Genomic DNA, 19298 nt, shown 5'->3' on the forward strand with positions numbered 1-19298 from the left:
CTCAGTTTATTCACTTTCCTGGACACAAAGTGGATCAAAGTTTAGTTTGGCATGAAAATAAACTTTAGGAAAAATGAACAAAAAGAGTTCAAATGCGTTTTCCAAGTATAACTAAGAACATATTTTAAGAAACATGTCTTATTTGACCTAATGATAAGTCCAGAAAATGGTATTATTTAAAGATATTAAGATGCAAGAATGAATCCTAGATTACTTGTTTATCGTTATATAACCAACACTGTTTTGCATGCATCCTGTGCAGACTAAAGTTGAAAGTGTGAGAAGACTGAAGAATGTTTCTGAAAGAGATAAATTGATTTTGTCAATAGAATTAAGAGAAATATTTGGATCCTGACTGAAGAGTCTAATCCGGAGGAACCTTTTAATAGTTGCTCTTAACTTCAGTTGCACAAGTTTTTTTCTTAATGCATAGTTCCATTAGAGAAGAACTGGTTCTCGGTTCAAAGCCGCCCTTAAGAAGTGCTTTTGTCCTCGTCTTCCTGCCGCGCCGCACCAGATCAAAGGGTGTTGGAGTCCATCCTGTCTAGTTGTTGTTAAAGCACGTCTAATACAACTGTGATTATTGTGTCATCCGATACGCCGGGGATCACGCACGTCTTCCTGAGCCTGAACACTTTTGACTCTGTAGCCGCGTGAAAACGTGTAAATCCCCGGAGACGACTGTACACGACTGTGACATCGCGGCTCAACGTGACCAGACCTCTAGTCTAAGTGAAGACACACGTGTGGTCACACTTTCATTCTGTCCTAACGTTCAATGGCATCGAACAGTTTGGATCTCATGACAATAGTAATGATCCATATGTGTCTATTTTTTAAGGCTACATGGATGGAGATGCTAACACAGATGATGAGGAAATACCTTTCGCTTTTCGCATTTCTAAACCAACAACACGACCAACAATACTTTTGTGTTTATTGTTTTGGCATATTTTTCATGGAATCCTTGCATGGATTGTTAAAGTTGTTACGTCAAACAAGTGAATTCAAAAGTGAGATTGTTTTTATAGCTGATTTTGTGATAAAACTTTATATTTATGTATGATTGAAATGATGAATTTCTAAACAGGGTTCACAGAATTAAACACTTTTCTTCAGTTTTCTTACATGAAACATGTGATATACCTTTCTACTTCCCACCTTTACATAAGGTTATTCAAATTTAACAACGACTGTTTTGAAACTAATCTGGTGTCTGCTTATAGCCAAAATTTAAACTCAAATGATTCTGTCGTCTTATATTTGTAAAGGTTTTAAATACTCAACATATTTCAGTTTTTAAGCAACCTCAAGTGGGATTAGACCCAGCAACCCCCCCCTTCTCTGGAGTGACATTAAATCCAACTATGAGGTTTTTAACTCTTCAAAATAGACTTATAAATCAAAAGAAGATCATGGCTTTAATAATACATCAAACTAACATGTTAGATTTAGTCTATTATTTGTTTTTTCTGCAGATTTATTTAGAATCTATCTACTACATGATAGATAGATAGATAGATAGATAGATAGATAGATAGATAGATAGATAGATAGATAGATAGATAGATAGATAGATAGATAGATAGATAGATAGATAGATAGATAGATAGATAGATAGATAGATAGATAGATAGATAGATAGATAGATAGATAGATAGATAGATAGATAGATAGATAGATAGATAGATAGATAGATAGATAGATAGATAGATAGATAGATAGATAGATAGATACTTTATTCATCTCAGAGAGAAATTCACAGTTCAGCAGCTCCAGAATATGTTACAAGATAGAAACATAAGAGGCATGCAAGTCTATGTACAGTCTAAATATAAACTGAAACATATGTATAAAACGGAAAAAAGAAAAATATATACAGTATATATAAAAATATATATAAAGACGTAAAATAAATAATTTATAATGCATGACTTGAAATGAAAGTTTAACCAACACAGGAAATATATATATTTCGGGGTACTAAAAGGAAGGGAATTGAACGATGAACCAAACATTAAAGTAACATTTAATAAGTGTAACTCTAACCATCTCTATTTAGATTTGTACTCATCTTGGCAACACGTCAATCGATTGAAATGCAAATATAGCATTAACTTTTTTTTTTCCAATTAAAAACGAAACGACTACGTTGCATACAAATGAAGGCGTGAATCCATCAGACCTAACGAGAGATTTGGAGGCTTCTAAACAAGTGTGGAGCTTTTAAAAACAGTGGGTGTAATTCCTTGTCGGCGGTAGACAACAATCCCCCCCCCTGGCTTCTCCTATAGTGGGCCCGGACTCAGTGTTTGCTGATACAACAACAAGTGTGAGGAAAGCAAGGGGTGTGTGTGAGGAGCTGAGACCTGAAAGGCACGGCGTCGCTGCTTTGGCCCGCTGTTCACTGACCCACAAAATTCAAATCCATGCCCCAGTGTGAAGTACTTTTGTGTTGTCATCACCCTCTGAGGCTGGTGGCCAGAGAGAGAGAGTGACAGGGGGGGGGGTGGGTGGGTGGGTTGTTTGGTCTCCTGGAGTGCTGCGAGGCTGAGGTCCACACTCCTGCAGGACGCATCGCCAGAGCTGAATGAAAAGGAGCTTGTATTGTAATGAAAGCATTTGCATACTTGCGCCGGAGAGGGTGTTAACCTTTGACACCGTTGACTCCACGGCGACAACAGAAACCACTTCTCGGGAACTTGAAAATTTACGCTCTCGAAAAATAACACCTCGTCTTCGAAAACCCGCGAAGAAAGAAACGTGAGTGTCGGAGATTGTGAGTGGAGTGGAGGTTCACGCTGGAAAACAAAGTGCAAAAAAACTGACGCTGGCGAGTCTTTTGTTGGGAGTTTGTTCCCGGATCTTTCATGTTATTTTCACTCTCACATAGCTGACGTTTGTGACACAACATTATACATCATCATATTAAACAAACCGATGCTATTCATTTATTTTAGTCTTAGATTGTATCATCTTGTTCTTTCTCTTTATTTCTCTTTGTTCTTGTTCTTATTTTATTTTGATTTATTTTTTATGAAAAATTGCTGTATTTTCTGTGGCTATTGGAAAAAAAAAATTTCCCGAAGGAGGCCTCCTCAAGGATCAATAAAGTTCTACCTTACCTTACCTTATTCATAATTCTTCTTCTCCTCAAGGATTTTCTTTATAATTACTTCTGTCATTAGTAAACAGAATTAAGTTCAGTACCTTCATGTGATAACTATTTAAAATATGTACTATTTATTTATATGTACCAATTATTCATTTTATAATATTAATTTGAGTTTTCTATTTTTCAAATTCAATTATTACGAATTAATTTTAATATAATAAACAATATGAACCATTAACGTGTCACAGATCAAATAAAAAAAACCTTTCAAGGGTTATAAAATACTCTGATAAAAAGAAGGGAAAAAGAAAATAATGGGTTGTATTTAGAGTTTAGCTGATGATCATTAGTCAATTAAAATTCTAAATGAAATGGTTTGTTTTATAATTCATAATTTGGCTCCATAAAAATATAGTTCAAGGGCAGAATGTAAGTAAGTAAGTAAGTAATATTTATTTATATAGCGCTTTTCCAGACCAGGGTCACAAAGCACTTAAACAATCAAAACAATATTCAATAAAGTATATACTTTAAAGATCAAGATAAAACTGATAACAACACAGCAAAGGTTTGCACAAGTCTGCACTAGTACTTTGTTAATTAATACTTATAGTACCATTACTTCCAATATTGCTTACACTAATTAATTAATACTGCTAATAAAAATACTCACTATACTACTATGATACTTTAATTATTACTTTGATACTACTTCAACAACTGCCACTGATGATCATGTACTTTATGACGGATGAAGTACTACGACTGAAATCCCTACTACTACACATGGAGGTCTGTATAAGCAGTAGTACAACTGCTTGGATATCATCATTAGTTTGGTCCAAAGTGGTGGATCGTTTCATCAAACTGTGTGTCATGATGCTGTCGAGGAAGATACTTACCGTGTTAAAGTATAATTTGTGTTTGTAAGTGATTGAAGTGATTGTCACTCAGAGGTCAAAGAGCATTAATTCAACCCACACTTAACTTGTTAATTTTTTTTTTCCACCACCATCTCTTGCCATGTCTCTTGTGTGATTAATGTGCGTCTATAGAAATGTAGGACGAGTTAAAAACATTTTTTTGGGGGGGGAGTGTCTTTGTTGGCGGTCCTAGCGTCCCCCTCGACCCGAGGGACTCTTGTTTTAAAGTGCCAACGCTTCACAGACAAGACTTGACTCTGAGATTCTTTCTTGGCCAGTTGCTAGGTGAAGCTTTTGTCTGGGCTTTTTTTGTCGTCACATATTCATACCCAAGTTGTCAGGTTCTTTCTGCAGAAAGCCTCATTAGTAGTCATATATTCATACCCGCGCGCCCCCATACTTGACCCCTCCTTTACCAGTCGTGGGAAAGACAAGGCCCCGTGGATGTGGAGGTTCGACTAATTACTGAAATGAAATGGTTTGAAAATGAAACTTTTTTTTATCTGGAAAAAAAACACGAACTTATTTCGCCTGTATGAAACTTACTCACTAATGTTGTTGTTGTTGTGGATCTGTGTGTAAACATTGAGTTGATAAAACCATTGACAGTGTCAGAGATCATGCGGTAATTTAATTTAATCTTTCCCGGCGTGTGCCGGGCATTGAAGTGTGGACTTCACTGTGACTTACCAAAGATTTGTTCTATAACTATACAATAAATTTAAATTGATAAATAACAAATTTATAATAATAAATAAATGTATTTATTTATAAATAAATACATTTATTTGATCAATAAAGTTCTACCTAACCTAACCTAACCTATACATCTATATATCTTTAAGGTAAGGTAAGGTAAGATAAAACTTTATTGATGAAATTGTTTTTTTCCAATAGCCACAGAAAATACAGCAATTTTTCATAAAAAATAAATCAAAATAAAATAAGAACAAGAACAAAGAGAAACTTTATCTTTAGACTTAGATTGTATCATCTTGTTCTTTCTCTTTATTTCTCTTTGTTCTTTTTCTTATTTTATTTTGATTTATTTTTTATGAAAAATTGCTGTATTTTCAGTGGCTATTGGAAAAAGAACAATTTCCCGAAGGAGACCTCCTGAGGGATCAATAAAGTTTTACCTTACCTTACAAGAACCTGCTACTTAAAAAAAAAGTCTGAGTATTTGTACATTTTACTCTAAATAATGAATAATAAATAATATAGCTTCGATGCAAAAGATATAGCCAAAATGGCCAAAATTGAAATGTTGAAAAAGGGCAAAAAGAAAAATTGTAATTATAATATTTACATCAAGTTAGCTCACAGAAAATAAACAACCAGGATAAAACTTGTGTTAATGATATTGAGTTTTTTAATATTGAGTGATAAAAAAGTGTAGTTACAATTATACTACACAAACTTGAGTGGAAAACTTGATGGACAGGCAGCAGGTGGTCATAATGTAAATATCTCCGAGACGATCTTGAGCATCAGTCACTTTGATACTGAAACAAAAAGCTTCCTGTTTAAGGCTCTTCTGGAAACAGGTGCGGTCACATGGCCGAGCCCCGCCCACTCGCCTCCCATATATGGAAGGCATCCGCATTCCTGAGCGCTCCGGGCGGGCGGGGCTGATGACGCCACCTGTTTCTCAATGGACTGAGGAGCCGCTGCTTCAGTAGTGAGAGAGTCAGCGGGACAGACCGGGTCAGGGTCGCACGGAACCAGCTTCTAATACTGGGAATCATCATGGAGCTCCGCCGGACCGCTTTCTTCTTCTTCTTCTGTGTATTTATCAGCCAAGTATCGATCAGCCTTCAGACCAAAGAACGTGAGTAAAAACCTTCGCATAAAACTTTGAGAAAAAAGGTAGAAACTCATGAGTCAGGACATTGGAATCCCCGGTTTACGTCCGGTTTGAATCACACTCACAAGACTTTTTAAATAATCTCATAAGAACAAGTCATTACTATTGTCTTCTATTAACACCGATTTAATTGATTTTGTGACGCAAGTTTATTTTGTTGTATTGTTTAGATAGTAATAAAATATATGAATCCAAAAAACATTATAGACAGGCAAATATTTTGTTTATTAAAGTTGTAAGTAAGTAAGTAATTTTTATTTATATTGCGCTTTTCCAGACCAGGGTCACAAAGCGCTTTAACAATCAAAACAATATTCAATAAAGTATATACTTTAAAGATCAAGATAAAACTGATAACACAACAGGAGTTCCAGAAAATCAAGGAAAAGCCTGAACAAATAAAAACGTCTTAAGATGTTTCTTCCACATTCAGAGCCAGAATAAGAAAGAGAACAAAAAAGCAGAATATTTTTAAATCAATATCAAGATGTTAAGTAAGTAAGTAAGTAATTTTTATTTGTATAGCGCTTTTCCAGACCAGGGTCACAAAGCGCTTAAACAATCAAAAACAATATTCAATAAAGTATATACTTTAAAGATCAAGATACAACTGATAACACAACAGGAGTTCCAGAAAATTTAAGGAAAATCATGAATGTTCAGATGTCTGTTGAACTTTTCTAAAGTTTAGTCTTTAATCTAAAAAAAAAGCTGTTTAAATATGTGGAACCTGTTGGATGCCTGAACATGTCAGGATTATGTTCAACATTCATGTAGGTCCTTCGTCATGGTGTTTTTAACTGCCCACGCCTTTCTCAGACGATATTAGTGGTGTTCTGTGGACCAGGAGGACACGGTCAATGAAGTGTTGAATTACACCGACATGCTTGATTAGACTGTCAAAAGCCTGGCATGTGCCCCTCATAAAACACCCCCCGGGCCTGGAGGGATCAGAGCTTTTTTATTTTGGAGTCCCATCAGTCAGAATCACTCGGTACCTGTTGCACCTCAACACGGAAATAGCTGGTTTATAAATGTTCTTTCCACATGAAGAGTGTACGACTGTAACGCCTGTTGCCATGTGTCTCTCTGCAGAAGTCCTGCTGGATATGAAAGCTTCCGGGGGAGAGCTGGGGTGGTTGACCAATCCTAAAGAGAACGGGGTGAGTATTTATACCTCAACGAGCATTTTCTAAGACGCCAGGTCGGAGACGTTCAACTGTCACAGGCAGTAAATAAATAAATGAAAAAAAGCCAGCGGAAAGATTAGTGGCTGTGAATATTTAGAAAAGAGGTTTCAATGAGGTCTATTTTAAAAAGAGAGAGGTATAGAATGAGTGGCAGCTTTGAGGTTTGGCACCCCTTGTGTCCGAGCTTCTCTTTCATATAGAACTTAAAAATACCTCCGGGGAGTCAAAGGATTGCTGGATTTAAATAAGCGTGTGTATTTCTTCTGGCTGTTACACTTTCCATAAAGTTGACTCATTGTGCTTTTTTTTTTTGCGTCGAAGCTTTCCACGTGTGAGGATCATCCCTCTATCTTTGATTAGATCACCGGCTCTAAGAAAGGGCAGGTGCATTAAGAACGTCACACACTCTGATTTGAATGATTCAACTTAAAATGTAGGCGACACACTTTTACATATGGAAATTTGGTCACTCTGGTTCTTTTGCTACTATCCCACGATGACTCTAGGTTTAAAACGTTTTTGTTGAAGAGGAAATGTTCATAAATTGGTTTATTAATTCTTTAAAATGTCATTTTTTACTTTCCCTAATACTGCGTCAGAATTACGACAAAACTGCAAACACGTGAGAAGTTTACCGTCAAACGGAGGCTTTTAATCTTTCAACTCGTCATCGCTTCCACCCCATTAAAAAACTCTTTTATTGCTGCCACTTCTGCCACCATGCGTCTGCACTATAAAACTCATTATACACACTAGTTGGGAAGTCCTTGTTGTGTTTGCCGTGACACACATGGACCCCAGTGAGTGTGGAAAACCACACACGTTGTTAGTGCAACACATGTCCCAGCCAATAATTTCCAAAGTGTGGAAAAAAAAAAAACGGCAGCTCCCTGGTGCTGTTTATGAGCTTCCCGGCCTTTCAGGAACCATGAGGTGTCTCGTCTGTAAAAAGCAGTTTTTGGAAACAAAAAAGAGCCTTTAAGCTTAAAATCCTCACCCTAGAAACTGATCATTCCTTTTTTCTTCTGTGGCAGTGGGAGATAGTCCAGACCGTGGTCAACGGGTCCCTCTTCTACACCTACAGCGTGTGCAACATAGAGTCCAGCGAGCAAGATAACTGGGTACGAACGACCTTCATCCAGCGGCGCCCGGGGATCTCTCGGGTGTCGGTGGAGCTCCGCTTCATCGTACGGGACTGCAACACCTTCGACGGCGCGTCCGTGGCCTGCAAGGAGACCTTCAACCTCTTCATATCCGAAGCCGACGCGGACGTCGGGACCACCTTTCGCAAAGTGCAGTTCCGCAAAGTGGCCACCATCGCTCCCGACGAGGTCACCCAGGGTCGCATCCTGAAGGTCAACACGGAGACCAGGACCGTGGGGCCTCTTTCCAGAAAGGGCTTCTACTTGGCCTTCCAGGACTTGGGCGCTTGCGTCGCCATTTTGTCGGTGCGGGTCTACTACAAGACCTGCCCGGCCACCGTGGAGAGCTTGGCCGTCTTCCCCGAGACTGTGGCCGACTCCCTCAAGGACGTGGAGGGAGCGTGTGTGGAGAACGCCGTCAGCCAGGCCACCCCACGCATCTACTGCACGGCCGAGGGGAAGTGGGTGGTTCCTGTGGGCCAGTGTCAGTGTCTGCCAGGCTACGAAACCACCGGGGACGCCTGCCAAGGTAAGCAACGCCAAACCGCCCACTGATGCTAGATTTGTATTGCTGCCGCTCCGGCGGCGGGAAGGAAAACACCTTCAACACCTGCCGTGGCAAAAGGTGTGAGGAATGACTCTGAGGAATGTCATTTGTCCACTTGCTCTCTCGACTGTCTCGCAAAAACCGCTGTATTCCCGTCACAAAGTGGGTTAGTCAGCCTCTGATTTATGGTGAGAAAATGGATGTTTAAACTTGTCTATTATCTTTAGTGGCAACGAAGCATGGATTGTGGTTAGAAATGAAATAGAAAAACGAAACCACAAGGAAATGAGTCTTCGGCGGTGACTCCTCAGGATCACCTGCCAATATTACATTCTTTCCACTTAACTGTGGACTCCAGATGAACAGATGGAAGATTACTTCAACCTTCAATGTCAAAGTGGAATTAAATCAAGAAATCTGTGAAGGTGTCACTAACAAACTGAAACTGCATCTTTAAACTAAAAAAGTTAATTAAACATATTCTGCTTTGATAGTCCCTCGTAGGTTAGACATGTCATTTTCAAAATCCTTCAGTATAAAACTCCTCAAAATATCCAACCAAATTCCAAAAATAATCTATTTATTAGCATATTTATTAAGACTCTAGGTTGGAAACAGCAATCATTTTATTATCAACAATAAATAAGGTAGTTTTATTTATTTAATTATTAAACAAATGCATTTTTGGCCTCAGTTATGTAAAATTACTTGGAAATAGTAAAATAGGTTGTTAAATATATATATATATATATATATATATATACAGTGTATATATATATATATATATATATATATATATATATATATATATATATATATATATTAAACCCAATTTTTATAAACTGACTTCCTGCTTCCTTCATTTTAAATACATTTTAAATACTTTATCCAATAGTAGGAGAAAAACATATTTTTAACATACAAATGAGAACTTTATAATATATTTATACATTTTTATTTAGTGTTTAAATGGTAAAAGTCGAGTGTGTGTGCTATTGTTTGCTTGACGACACACCTAGCTCATGCTCAGGTATGTAAAACCTCTTGGGTATGTGTTGCTCGAGGGAAGACCTGTGTGCACATAAAAAGTCAGTCAAAGAAAGAAGTGTGAAGTTGGGCACAAAACTATAGTCTCCTCGCTGTACCCGGCGGTTCTGGGGTGGTGTGGGGTGTGGTGGTTGAACCGTCTGGTGGAAACGTGGGAGGACGAAAGGGCCGAGAGAGGAAGGAGGGAGGAACGGCACAGTATAGCACTGAGGTTTCTTAAAGGAATTCTTTCACCATGGCGTCACCTACAGCAGCCGTTGACTCAAGGAAGGGCAGTGTGAATGTTGCGGGAATGACTACCTGAGCGGTGCGTCTTCCCATGGTGAGTATTTGTTTGTATTGGTTGCCGGGGCAACGGCAACCACAGATTACAGGGATGGAGTTGTCACGCCTATCAGAGGTTGAACTCTGTTAGTCAGTCTGTGGGCTGTGTGACGCCTGATCTTTGGAGTCACCTTAACCGACAGTCTGCCTTCTTTTTTCCCGTAAAGGGACGTTTAATAGCAAAGTTGTGAGAAGTTCAGAGTCGGTGTGCGACTGGAGAGGAAAGACCGGGGAAGGAATTTGAGTCGATGGAATGTCTGAGCGCTGGCGGCCTCTGAACCGAGCACCTGAAACGGAAATTAGCCGGGAATGTTGAGAGGAAGACAGGAAATGCGTACAGTTGGGAATAAGTCTATGATCGGCACCAATGTGAAACGTACAGCGAATAATAGTGTTAAGAAGATTTCTTCTAGAAGTCATCTGTGGTGGATTCCTTTGAGGAGTCCAACTGTTGTGGGAAAAAGGAAGTGAGAAGGAATGCTGATTGACAAAAATAAGCAGGTTGCCGGTGTTAGCGGGGCCGTGGGAGGGGAGCCGGGCCGACAGTTGGTGTGCGAGGGTGGTTTGGTTCGTGGCTTCCCTAGTTAGGTGTGGAGTGTAATTTAGTCAAGAGGATTAGCCGAGCAACAGGACAGCTGTTGGCCAATGACATGGCCCGCTTTGACTCTCCTTTGCTTTTTTCATCCGCCGGTTAACACACGCAACGAGCTCACTAATCCATGTTCCCACTCATTAGAACAATGAGGCGTCACAAAGGGCAGAAAACAGATTCAATTAACCGATGCGATGGTGCGGAACACGAGTTCCTTTTCACATCTGTTGCGCTCGAGAAGAACTTTTGAAAAGTTTGGAAAGTTTTTTTTTCGATGACAACATTTTGACATAAGGGGTGTTTACACCTTCTGAAATATCCAATTAAATTCCGAAACATAAAAGGAATGAAGAATCGCACGTGTCTATTTGAAACAACAAGTTTACGGCACTACTCGGTCCAATCTTCCAGACAATAGATGAATGGCTCTTGAGATTCTTTGCTACGTGACAGAGGTCCTGCTGCTGCAGCTCAAGATGAAATGAGCTCGCCCCCTTCTTTTCTTGTGTGAAAAGACCCCGACTGCTCCCCCACACCAGGGCAGTGACTCCCCAGGGAGAACTTCTGTTGGTGCTCCAGACCTTTAACCGCCTTGCCCATCCCCCAACAGTCCTTCCATTCATCTCCATCCCTCCTCAGACACGACCTGCTCCTTTGGTTGAGGTAACATCAGGAGTGCAGAGGTCCTTCTGCTGCGATGGTGCTGTAACGTGACCATATCTCCCATCAAGGGTTCACCTGACCTCTTCTTCTGGGTCGGATGAAAGGCTTCTCTCAAGGGGAACAAAAGGAGTGAATATTTCATACATCTATTCTCGCAGAAAGTTCACGTCTGTTTGCCAAACGTTCCTTAAGGTCATGTCAAAAATAAATAGACCGAGACTGAGAGACTTTCATTTGGTAACAAACCATTGTTGGTAGATGACGTTTTTTAGGCTGACAATACTTTAGTCTACATGATTGAACAAGATCGTGGTGGAACTAGTTTTAATTGGTGGTTGGTCGGAACATTCCTAACCGATAAGTGCAGGCTCTGTCATCCAACGGACATTCAGAGCAGAGCCGCTTGTTCTCATGGCAGGAAATGGGTCTGTAATAAAGCCAGGTTGTTCTTTTATATACTTCCTCCAGCAACGTAGAGACACACGTTTTTGAAGGTAGATCTGCATAATTGTCTCAATTGATCTTAAACATTGACTTAATGTAAAACTGTGTTACCTGTAAAAATAATTAAAACCCAGACATTTATCGTGATGGAAAAATGATTTATTATTTTAAAGGAATGAAACTTATTTTTCTATTAAAAATATATAATTCTTATTAACAAAATATTTAGTTTAGCATCAAATATATTGCTTTAATAGATTTTTAATAGAATTTTAGAGCGTGTGTATTGTTCTTGTCTTGTAATGATATTATTAAAACCAAATTCCATCTTTTCTTTAGAAATAAGGAATAAGGAATATAATCATTCGTTTCTATTTGTTCAGGCTTTTCCTTGATTTTCTGGAACTCCTGTTGTGTTATCAGTTTTATCTTGATCTTTAAAGTATATACTTTATTGAGTATTGTTTTGATTGTTTAAGCGCTTTGTGACCTTGGTCTGGAAAAGCGCTATACAAATAAGAATTACTTACTTACTTACTTACTTCCTCTTAATTGACATGTGTTATGTTTTTGCCGGGGGAAGCAGAGGAAAGAATGTTGCTGAAACTTTAGCTTCAGAGTGACTGGCAGTTCCTGTGTTCAGCTTTTTGTCATGTCTGCACCTTCATTAACCTTTAACACCCTGAAAGGATAAAATGTCTATCACAACGCTCCGCCACTGCCCAAAGTACCATTTCCTTTTTAGCAAAAAGACAAGTTTGACTGGCCTGAGTGCACAAGAGTTCAAAAAAAGAACGGCGGATCGGATCACCTGACGGACGTAATGCTCCACCGTCATCCGGTTGACATTAAACCTCTGGGCGACAGGACAAGTCCAGGCACACCGTCAGGGAAATCCCTTTTCATTCCTTTTGGATACAAAGACAGAGTTGATTATAGGCTACTCACAAAAATGCTTCCTGTGGACTGGAAGGGCGCAGTATCACAGAGAAAGCCTCATTGTTTTCATTTGATTCGGTCATTCCTTCCTGTGTTTGTCGGTTATTTTTACAGTGCATGTCATGTTTAAACTAACACACACCATCTCTCGCTCCCTCAGCATGCAAGCCCGGCTACTTCAAGAAGTCCTTATCCGACCAGTTGTGTCAGGTCTGCCCGGATAACACCGAGCCCTCTGTCGCCGGCGCCACTGAATGCCAGTGCGAGGAAGGTTTCTTCCGCTCGCCCACGGACCCCCCCAGCTCGGCCTGTTCCGGTAAGACCCTCGCTTGATGGAACTTTAACTGACTACAGACAAAAATGAGCCTGTTCCGGCTCTTAGGTAACTGATTTGTTATCAACATAATCAGCTCATGCCGCTCCCTGATTCAATCTTATCATCACATTCATTTCCTTGTTGATTCATGACTCAGTCCCATGGGCCTCTGGGAAAAAAAAAAAGCAAAGTCGTCGGCTTAATTCATCCCAAAATAATGAAACTAAAATTTTAGAAGAATGTAGATGCAAGTCACACCGAGGAAGCTTTGGGTTAACGTGTCTCTTTCCATTTCCACTTCCAGCTCCACCTAGTGCCCCGCGTGACCTGACCTCTGTCACGCTGTCATCAGAGGGCAAGCTCCAGCTGTCCTGGGGTTCGCCTCTGGTCACCGGGGGCCGGGCCGATCTCACCTATAGTGTGGTGTGCGAGCTATGCGATCTCGCGCCGTGCGTCCCCTGCGGCGAGAAGATCCGCTTCGAGCCAGGTGCCAGTGATCTGCAGGAGACCTCCGTGGTGGTCAACGACCTGGACTCCCATCTGAACTACACCTTCACCGTGGAGTCTCGCAGCGGGGTCTCCCAGTTCGGTGTTTCTAAAGCTGCCGCGACCATCACCACGGCTCTGGACTACACAGGTTAGCTCACTTAGATCTGTCACCACCATCCAGTCACCAGTAAAAGCTTTGGTTCTAGGAATGTCTTCAAGTTTTTAGGGGACTCATATGTGTTTGACCAGTGCAAAAACATATCCAGTTTAGCAAAGAAAGTACATTTAAATGGCTCTCATTAAATACATTTTAACTATTGAACCATACTGTGTTTTAAAGATATAATATGCCATTGGCCTTTTTATTAGAAAACATGACAAATAAGTCTTAAACTCTTGTTTTCAGCTGGCTTTAAAACCTGAACTATTGCCGATTAGTCTTCTGTGGTTTAGTGTCTTTCATCTGAAGACGTGCCCCCCCAAAATTGTGCTTGGCCGCTAACCGTTGTTTTCTTTGTGCCCCAAACCGACCGTTAGATCCCCCTAAGGTGACGTTGATCCATCTGGACGATCGCAGCCCCACCAGTCTGTCTCTCTCCTGGGCTCTGTCACGCAGACCTCCATCCCACATCAATCATCGCTACGAGCTTATGTACCGGAGAAAAGTAAGACGGGAAGCTTTGTGGTCTTTCTCTCCCTCCCTTGATTTATTCATTCATGTCTGACTTCTAAAAGATTTCAAAAGGCTCTTTATTTGTGTTGTTTTTCCTGGCTTATGGACGACATTAATCACTTTTTTTCTTTATTGGAAGGATGACGACGGGGAGCGTGACGTCACCACCTACACCGTCTTGGTTCTTGACAAGACTTCCGTGCAGATTCCTGACCTCATTCCGGACACAGGCTATATGTTTAGGGTCCAGGCTCAGACTCCAGAAGGGAACCCAGGTCCCTACAGCATGGAATATGAGTTCCACACTCCACCAATAGGTACTTCACCTTCAATCCCCTTCTCCATGGTTCCCTCCTGTCCTTGTTTACACTTTTATTTTTTAATTCCTCAGCAGCTGTGCCGCAGGTCCAAAACAACTCCACCATTGTCATGGCAGCATTGGTCGGGGTGGCCGTCATCCTGCTTGTGGTCGTGGCCGTCCTGCTGCTGCGAAGAAGGTGGGTGACTTTTGTGATTCAGAAAAAATGTTGGGTGCAATGCGGTCGTCTGTGGTGATGATCCACAGGTCTGAGGTAATTGTTGATATCCTTGATGGGCAGCTCAGAGGGTTTAACTGTAATCACCTTAGTCACCATTAAATGTAGCTTTGGCATTCATCCACGATAGTAACCTGTAATTACGTCAATCCTGTCTGCAGCCTGGACAATCCCATAATAATGACTAATATTTCCCTTACAGGAGAATGAACTCGCACCACAGAGGAGGTCCTGAGGATCCCTACTTCTCTACAGGTATTATGAGCAAACACACAGCCAGGTTATGTGGTTACTTACCAGACATGCTAATCTTTCATCTTTGCTCCAGATCAGCTTAAACCTTTGAAGACGTACGTGGATCCCCACATGTACGAAGATCCCAACATCGCCATCCAGAAGTTTGTCAAGGAAATCGACCCCAATTCCATCAGCAAACAGAAAGTCGTTGGCGTCGGTGAGTGTTCTTAGTTCAGGTTTTTCTTTGAAGTGTTAGAGCTGTCCTAAACCTGTTCCACCTGCCAACCCAGGAGAGTTCGGGGAGGTGTTTTGGGGCGTGATGAAGACTCCGACACGAGGCGATGTGGCCGTCGCCATCAAGACCCTGAAGCTCGGGTACTCGGAGAAACAGAGGCAGGAGTTCCTGAGCGAGGCCAGCATCATGGGCCAGTTCTCTCACCCAAACATCATCCGTCTGGAGGGTGTGGTCACCAAATGTGAGTGAGAAACAAAAGTGAAATAACCGGATTAGACACTCATGCATCTTCATCATCCACAGTTAAACATGCGATGATCGTGACGGAGTACATGGAGAACGGAGCTCTCGACACTTATCTAAAGGTAGGGATTTTTAAAAAAGCAAGTCACATTGACATTTGGATCATAGTGTGCCATTTAACTTTAAGTGCCCTAACTCGGTGATTTGACTCTCCCAGGACCGTGATGGCGAGCTTCCTTCGTACCAATTGGTCGGGATGCTGCGCGGGATAGCGGCCGGCATGAAATACCTGTCGGACATGAACTACGTCCATCGCGACCTGGCGGCAAGGAATGTTCTGGTGGACAGCTACCTGGAGTGTAAAGTGTCAGACTTTGGATTGTCCCGTGTCCTGGAGGATGACGCAGAGGGCACCTACACCACCAGGGTAGGCTCAGTCATCCCACAAACGCACCAGATGGATGATCTTACCCTTGAGCGTCCACTGAAAGCTGTCTCTTTTCTAATAGGGAGGTAAAATCCCAATCCGCTGGACTGCCCCTGAAGCCATAGCTTACAGAAAGTTCGCCGCAGCTAGCGACGTGTGGAGCTTCGGCATCGTCATGTGGGAGGTCATGGCGTTTGGAGAACGACCCTACTGGGATATGAGCAACCATGAGGTTTGTTTCATCTCAATCTTTCCAGAGCTTGTGGTTAGAAAAGAGGAATTGTAGAGGTCATCTTTTACTACATGTTTGCTCTGAGCTCAGGGTTTTTCCCCAAACCCTGCTACGGTCAGGACCATCTGCTGTAAACACATGACCACAGCATGTTGTCAGGCAGTTAGAACTTCAACCCACCACTGAAATAACTCACACAAATCTTCCCTCTTGAACAGGTAATGAAGGCCATCAACGAGGCCTTCAGGCTTCCTGCTCCCATGGAATGTCCTTCAACCATCTACCAGCTCATGCTGCAGTGCTGGCAGCACGACCGTAACAAACGGCCGCACTTCTCGGACATCGTCAACATCCTGGAGAAACTCCTCAAAAACCCAGAATCCTTGAAGACCATCGCCGACTTTGACCCACGGTAGGTTCAACAAATGGGGCTTTATCAAAGCGGGTCATGTGACTTGTAGCTCTAACCTAACCTGGCTCTCCCCTTCAGCGTGTCCATCCGGTTGCCGAGCACCAGCGGCGGTGACGGCACCATGTTCCGGTCGGTGCCCGAGTGGTTGGAGTCGATAAAAATGAGTCAGTACAACGACAGCTTCGCCCGCGCCGGGGTCTCCACCATGGAGCAGGTGCTCGCCTTGAGGCATGAGTAAGTGAACACGCGCAGGGCTGGTTTGCTGCCAAAATATGATCGAAGACAGAGAAAGTATTGAGCCCTAAGCCCAACACTTGTTAGGCAGTATGTGCGGCCAGGAATGCTCCACCTCTGTCCGTGCCGTTCCTCGCATTCCCAAAGCTCCTCCTGTTCTTTATTTAATCTTCTGCTCTAGAAGACACAAGCGCTGTAATCCACCCTTTTTCCTTCCAGGGACATCAGGAACATCGGCGTGCGGTTGCCGGGTCACATGAAAAGGATCGCCTACAGTATCCTGGGCCTGAAAGACGAGACCAGCTCGCTCAGCGTGTTTGCAGTGTGATCCCAGCATTCCTCGCGATCAAAGTGGACCGACGTGCCATTTCACTGGTGGACTGAAGTGTGGGTGGAAAACCAGGCCACACCGAAAAACGACATTTTTCCTGTGACAGTGTGGCCCGACTGAAGGGGAACCCGCCCACTGCTCCGCACGGACTGAGATCGAAAACACTAACGTACTTTATACAGTAGAGCTATTTATATATGAAAATGCTCAACACTGCGGGTCATGTGATGTTGCGAATAAACAAAAAAAATGAGCTTGACCTTCTACTGAGAGGCGAAAATATTTAAAGCTCTTTTTGATTAAGGGCTGCTGTTTCTTTCAAGCACTGTTTTCCTCTACCTGTCGGACTTTCAGGATTTAGTAACTTGTTTTTCTACACTTACTGTGCTCAACAAGATTGTTTTTACTACGGAACCAACGTTCCACTCAGGGCGAATAATCACACATTTCTGTTCAAGACGAATTGACTTCAATATTGTTTACGTTTAAGTCTTAATACAGTTTTTATTTAATATTTATTTTGTATTTATGTCGATCGTATTCATGTTTTGCCAGTTATCATTTCTATGTTGTAATAAAATCTGTGTTTCATTGCTCATGGATCACTTTCTTGTAATCTGTCGTTGTTTCTCTTTTTATTTAATAAGAATGTACCTTTTGCAACTTTTTACAATATTTCAGTACATTTATAAATCAAGTCTTAACCTTGTTGCCTTAAATAAAAGCAATACTTGCAAACTGAGCCTGAGAAACCTGGGTGTTGTATTTGACAAAGACACGAAGACAACTATTACTTAATGACTTACTTACTTACCTTCAAGATTTAGGGAACGTGTCCATCTTGTTTGGTCAATGATGATGTATTGAGAACACAAAACTGAACCATCTCTGATTTCTATCCTGATGTCAAAGTCACAGAAGCTTCACTCATCAGGTAAAAAGAGACAAACTCAGGTGTTTGTGTCAATGTCCGACTTCTCTCTAAAACCGAACCAACCTATGGTGGCTTTTTATTCAGTATTACAGTCGTGTATTCTGTTTCAATGTCACTACCAGGTGATGACAAACATTCTAGCTCATCATTTTGTCACTTAAGTCCCATCAAAGTCCAATTATTTTGGTCATTATAATTAGATCTGAACATGTCTAGGGCATGTGATTCATGATGTGCTTCATGAAGCCTCATTAGCAAATCACTAAAAAGAGAATGAAGAAACTACATCCAGATGAAACTACAGACACCCCCACCACCAAATGAACATATACAACAACAAAAAAAACATGGAAAAGGTTCAGTAAATGTTAACTTATAAGAAACAATATCTAAGAAAAATAAGAATACATAAGACCATCAGTGCAATCTTTTCATTCATACTGATTCAGCTGTAGAGATCGCAAGATAACACAGATATATTCCAGTTAAATAAAAGTCTCTGATGTAACTCATCTTCACTCAACGTCACCATCAAAATGACATTTCTCGTGTTGAAAACAAAGTTATCTGTGTCATGGGATCGTGGGATCGTGGGTGAAGCAATAAACCACTTCAAATGTACTTTGTGCTTCCTGACAAGCTAAACATTAATCACAAACACAGACGTCTTAACTTCTCGATCACAAGTTTCGACTGGGTGACGCGTCAAAATATTTCAAAGACATTTTTTCCAGCAGATCCAGGGTCAGGTGAAGTTGAGTTTGGAGGAATACCCGGAAGGAATACTTGGAAACCACCTAGAGTTTAATCTTTGGAACAACTTCTAGGTTTGTCCCGTCCTAACCCAGTGAGGAATGTCCAAAAACCCCTCGTGAAAGATTTCTGACACAAAACAACTCACACATAATCCATTGGTTTACTAGTCTGAACTATGACCTCAGACTCTCATGTCTCACGTCACAAAACATCATGACCATCGCACGAGTTGTGTGGTCTGTGACCGGGACACACGCAAAGAATAAACAATTTCAACGATTATTTTTCGATTAAACATTAAAATAAAACATGTTTATATTCATCTAAAGATTATATTTTCTATGACTTATCATAGGTAGTGTTTTTGTCTGGACAACAAGCCTCTCAATGACCTCTCAGTGTTATTGTGTACAGTTGCTGTTTCTATAGAAGCAAGACACGGTTATTTTA

General features: G+C 41.2%; 1 protein-coding gene and 1 long non-coding RNA gene across 3 annotated transcripts; one reads left to right on the top strand and one right to left on the bottom strand.

The window, feature by feature from the left end:
• Positions 1–5713: 5713 nt before the first annotated feature.
• Positions 5714–13067, bottom strand: LOC148070415 (uncharacterized). The gene is made up of 3 exons (XR_015712890.1): positions 12936–13067; positions 12666–12762; positions 5714–5853 (listed from the first exon to the last, which is right to left on the bottom strand). It is a non-coding gene; the product is annotated as an uncharacterized LOC148070415 (long non-coding RNA).
• Positions 5734–17774, top strand: epha2a (eph receptor A2 a). 2 transcript variants are annotated; one of them, XM_087799995.1, is made up of 17 exons: positions 5734–5869; positions 7001–7068; positions 8130–8766; positions 12954–13109; positions 13414–13746; positions 14136–14263; positions 14411–14588; positions 14663–14768; positions 15010–15062; positions 15136–15261; positions 15335–15520; positions 15583–15644; positions 15740–15949; positions 16032–16181; positions 16400–16593; positions 16672–16827; positions 17047–17774. In XM_087799995.1, the coding sequence occupies exons 1-17, from the start codon at positions 5788–5790 to the stop codon at positions 17153–17155; spliced, it is 2934 nt and encodes a 977-aa protein (XP_087656121.1). In that variant the 5' UTR covers positions 5734–5787; the 3' UTR covers positions 17156–17774. The 2 variants fall into 2 exon arrangements, with proteins under 2 accessions (XP_087656121.1, XP_087656122.1); XM_087799996.1 differs by having other exon boundaries at positions 14666–14768.
• Positions 17775–19298: the final 1524 nt, after the last annotated feature.

This window comes from Callionymus lyra, chromosome 10 (assembly GCF_982586985.1).
Source record: "Callionymus lyra chromosome 10, fCalLyr1.hap1.1, whole genome shotgun sequence".
NCBI lineage: Eukaryota > Metazoa > Chordata > Actinopteri > Syngnathiformes > Callionymidae > Callionymus > Callionymus lyra.

What these genes read in the sequence shown, in the direction of transcription:
- epha2a (XM_087799995.1), top strand. Translation starts at nt 5,788, where the DNA reads ATGGAGCTCCGCCGGACCGCTTTCTTCTTCTTCTTCTGTGTATTTATC. An exon ending in CAGCCTTCAGACCAAAGAAC is followed by an intron (nt 5,870 to 7,000) that starts GTGAGTAAAAAC and finishes GTCTCTCTGCAG; the next exon opens with AAGTCCTGCTGGATATGAAA. An exon ending in AGGGCACCTACACCACCAGG is followed by an intron (nt 15,950 to 16,031) that starts GTAGGCTCAGTC and finishes CTTTTCTAATAG; the next exon opens with GGAGGTAAAATCCCAATCCG.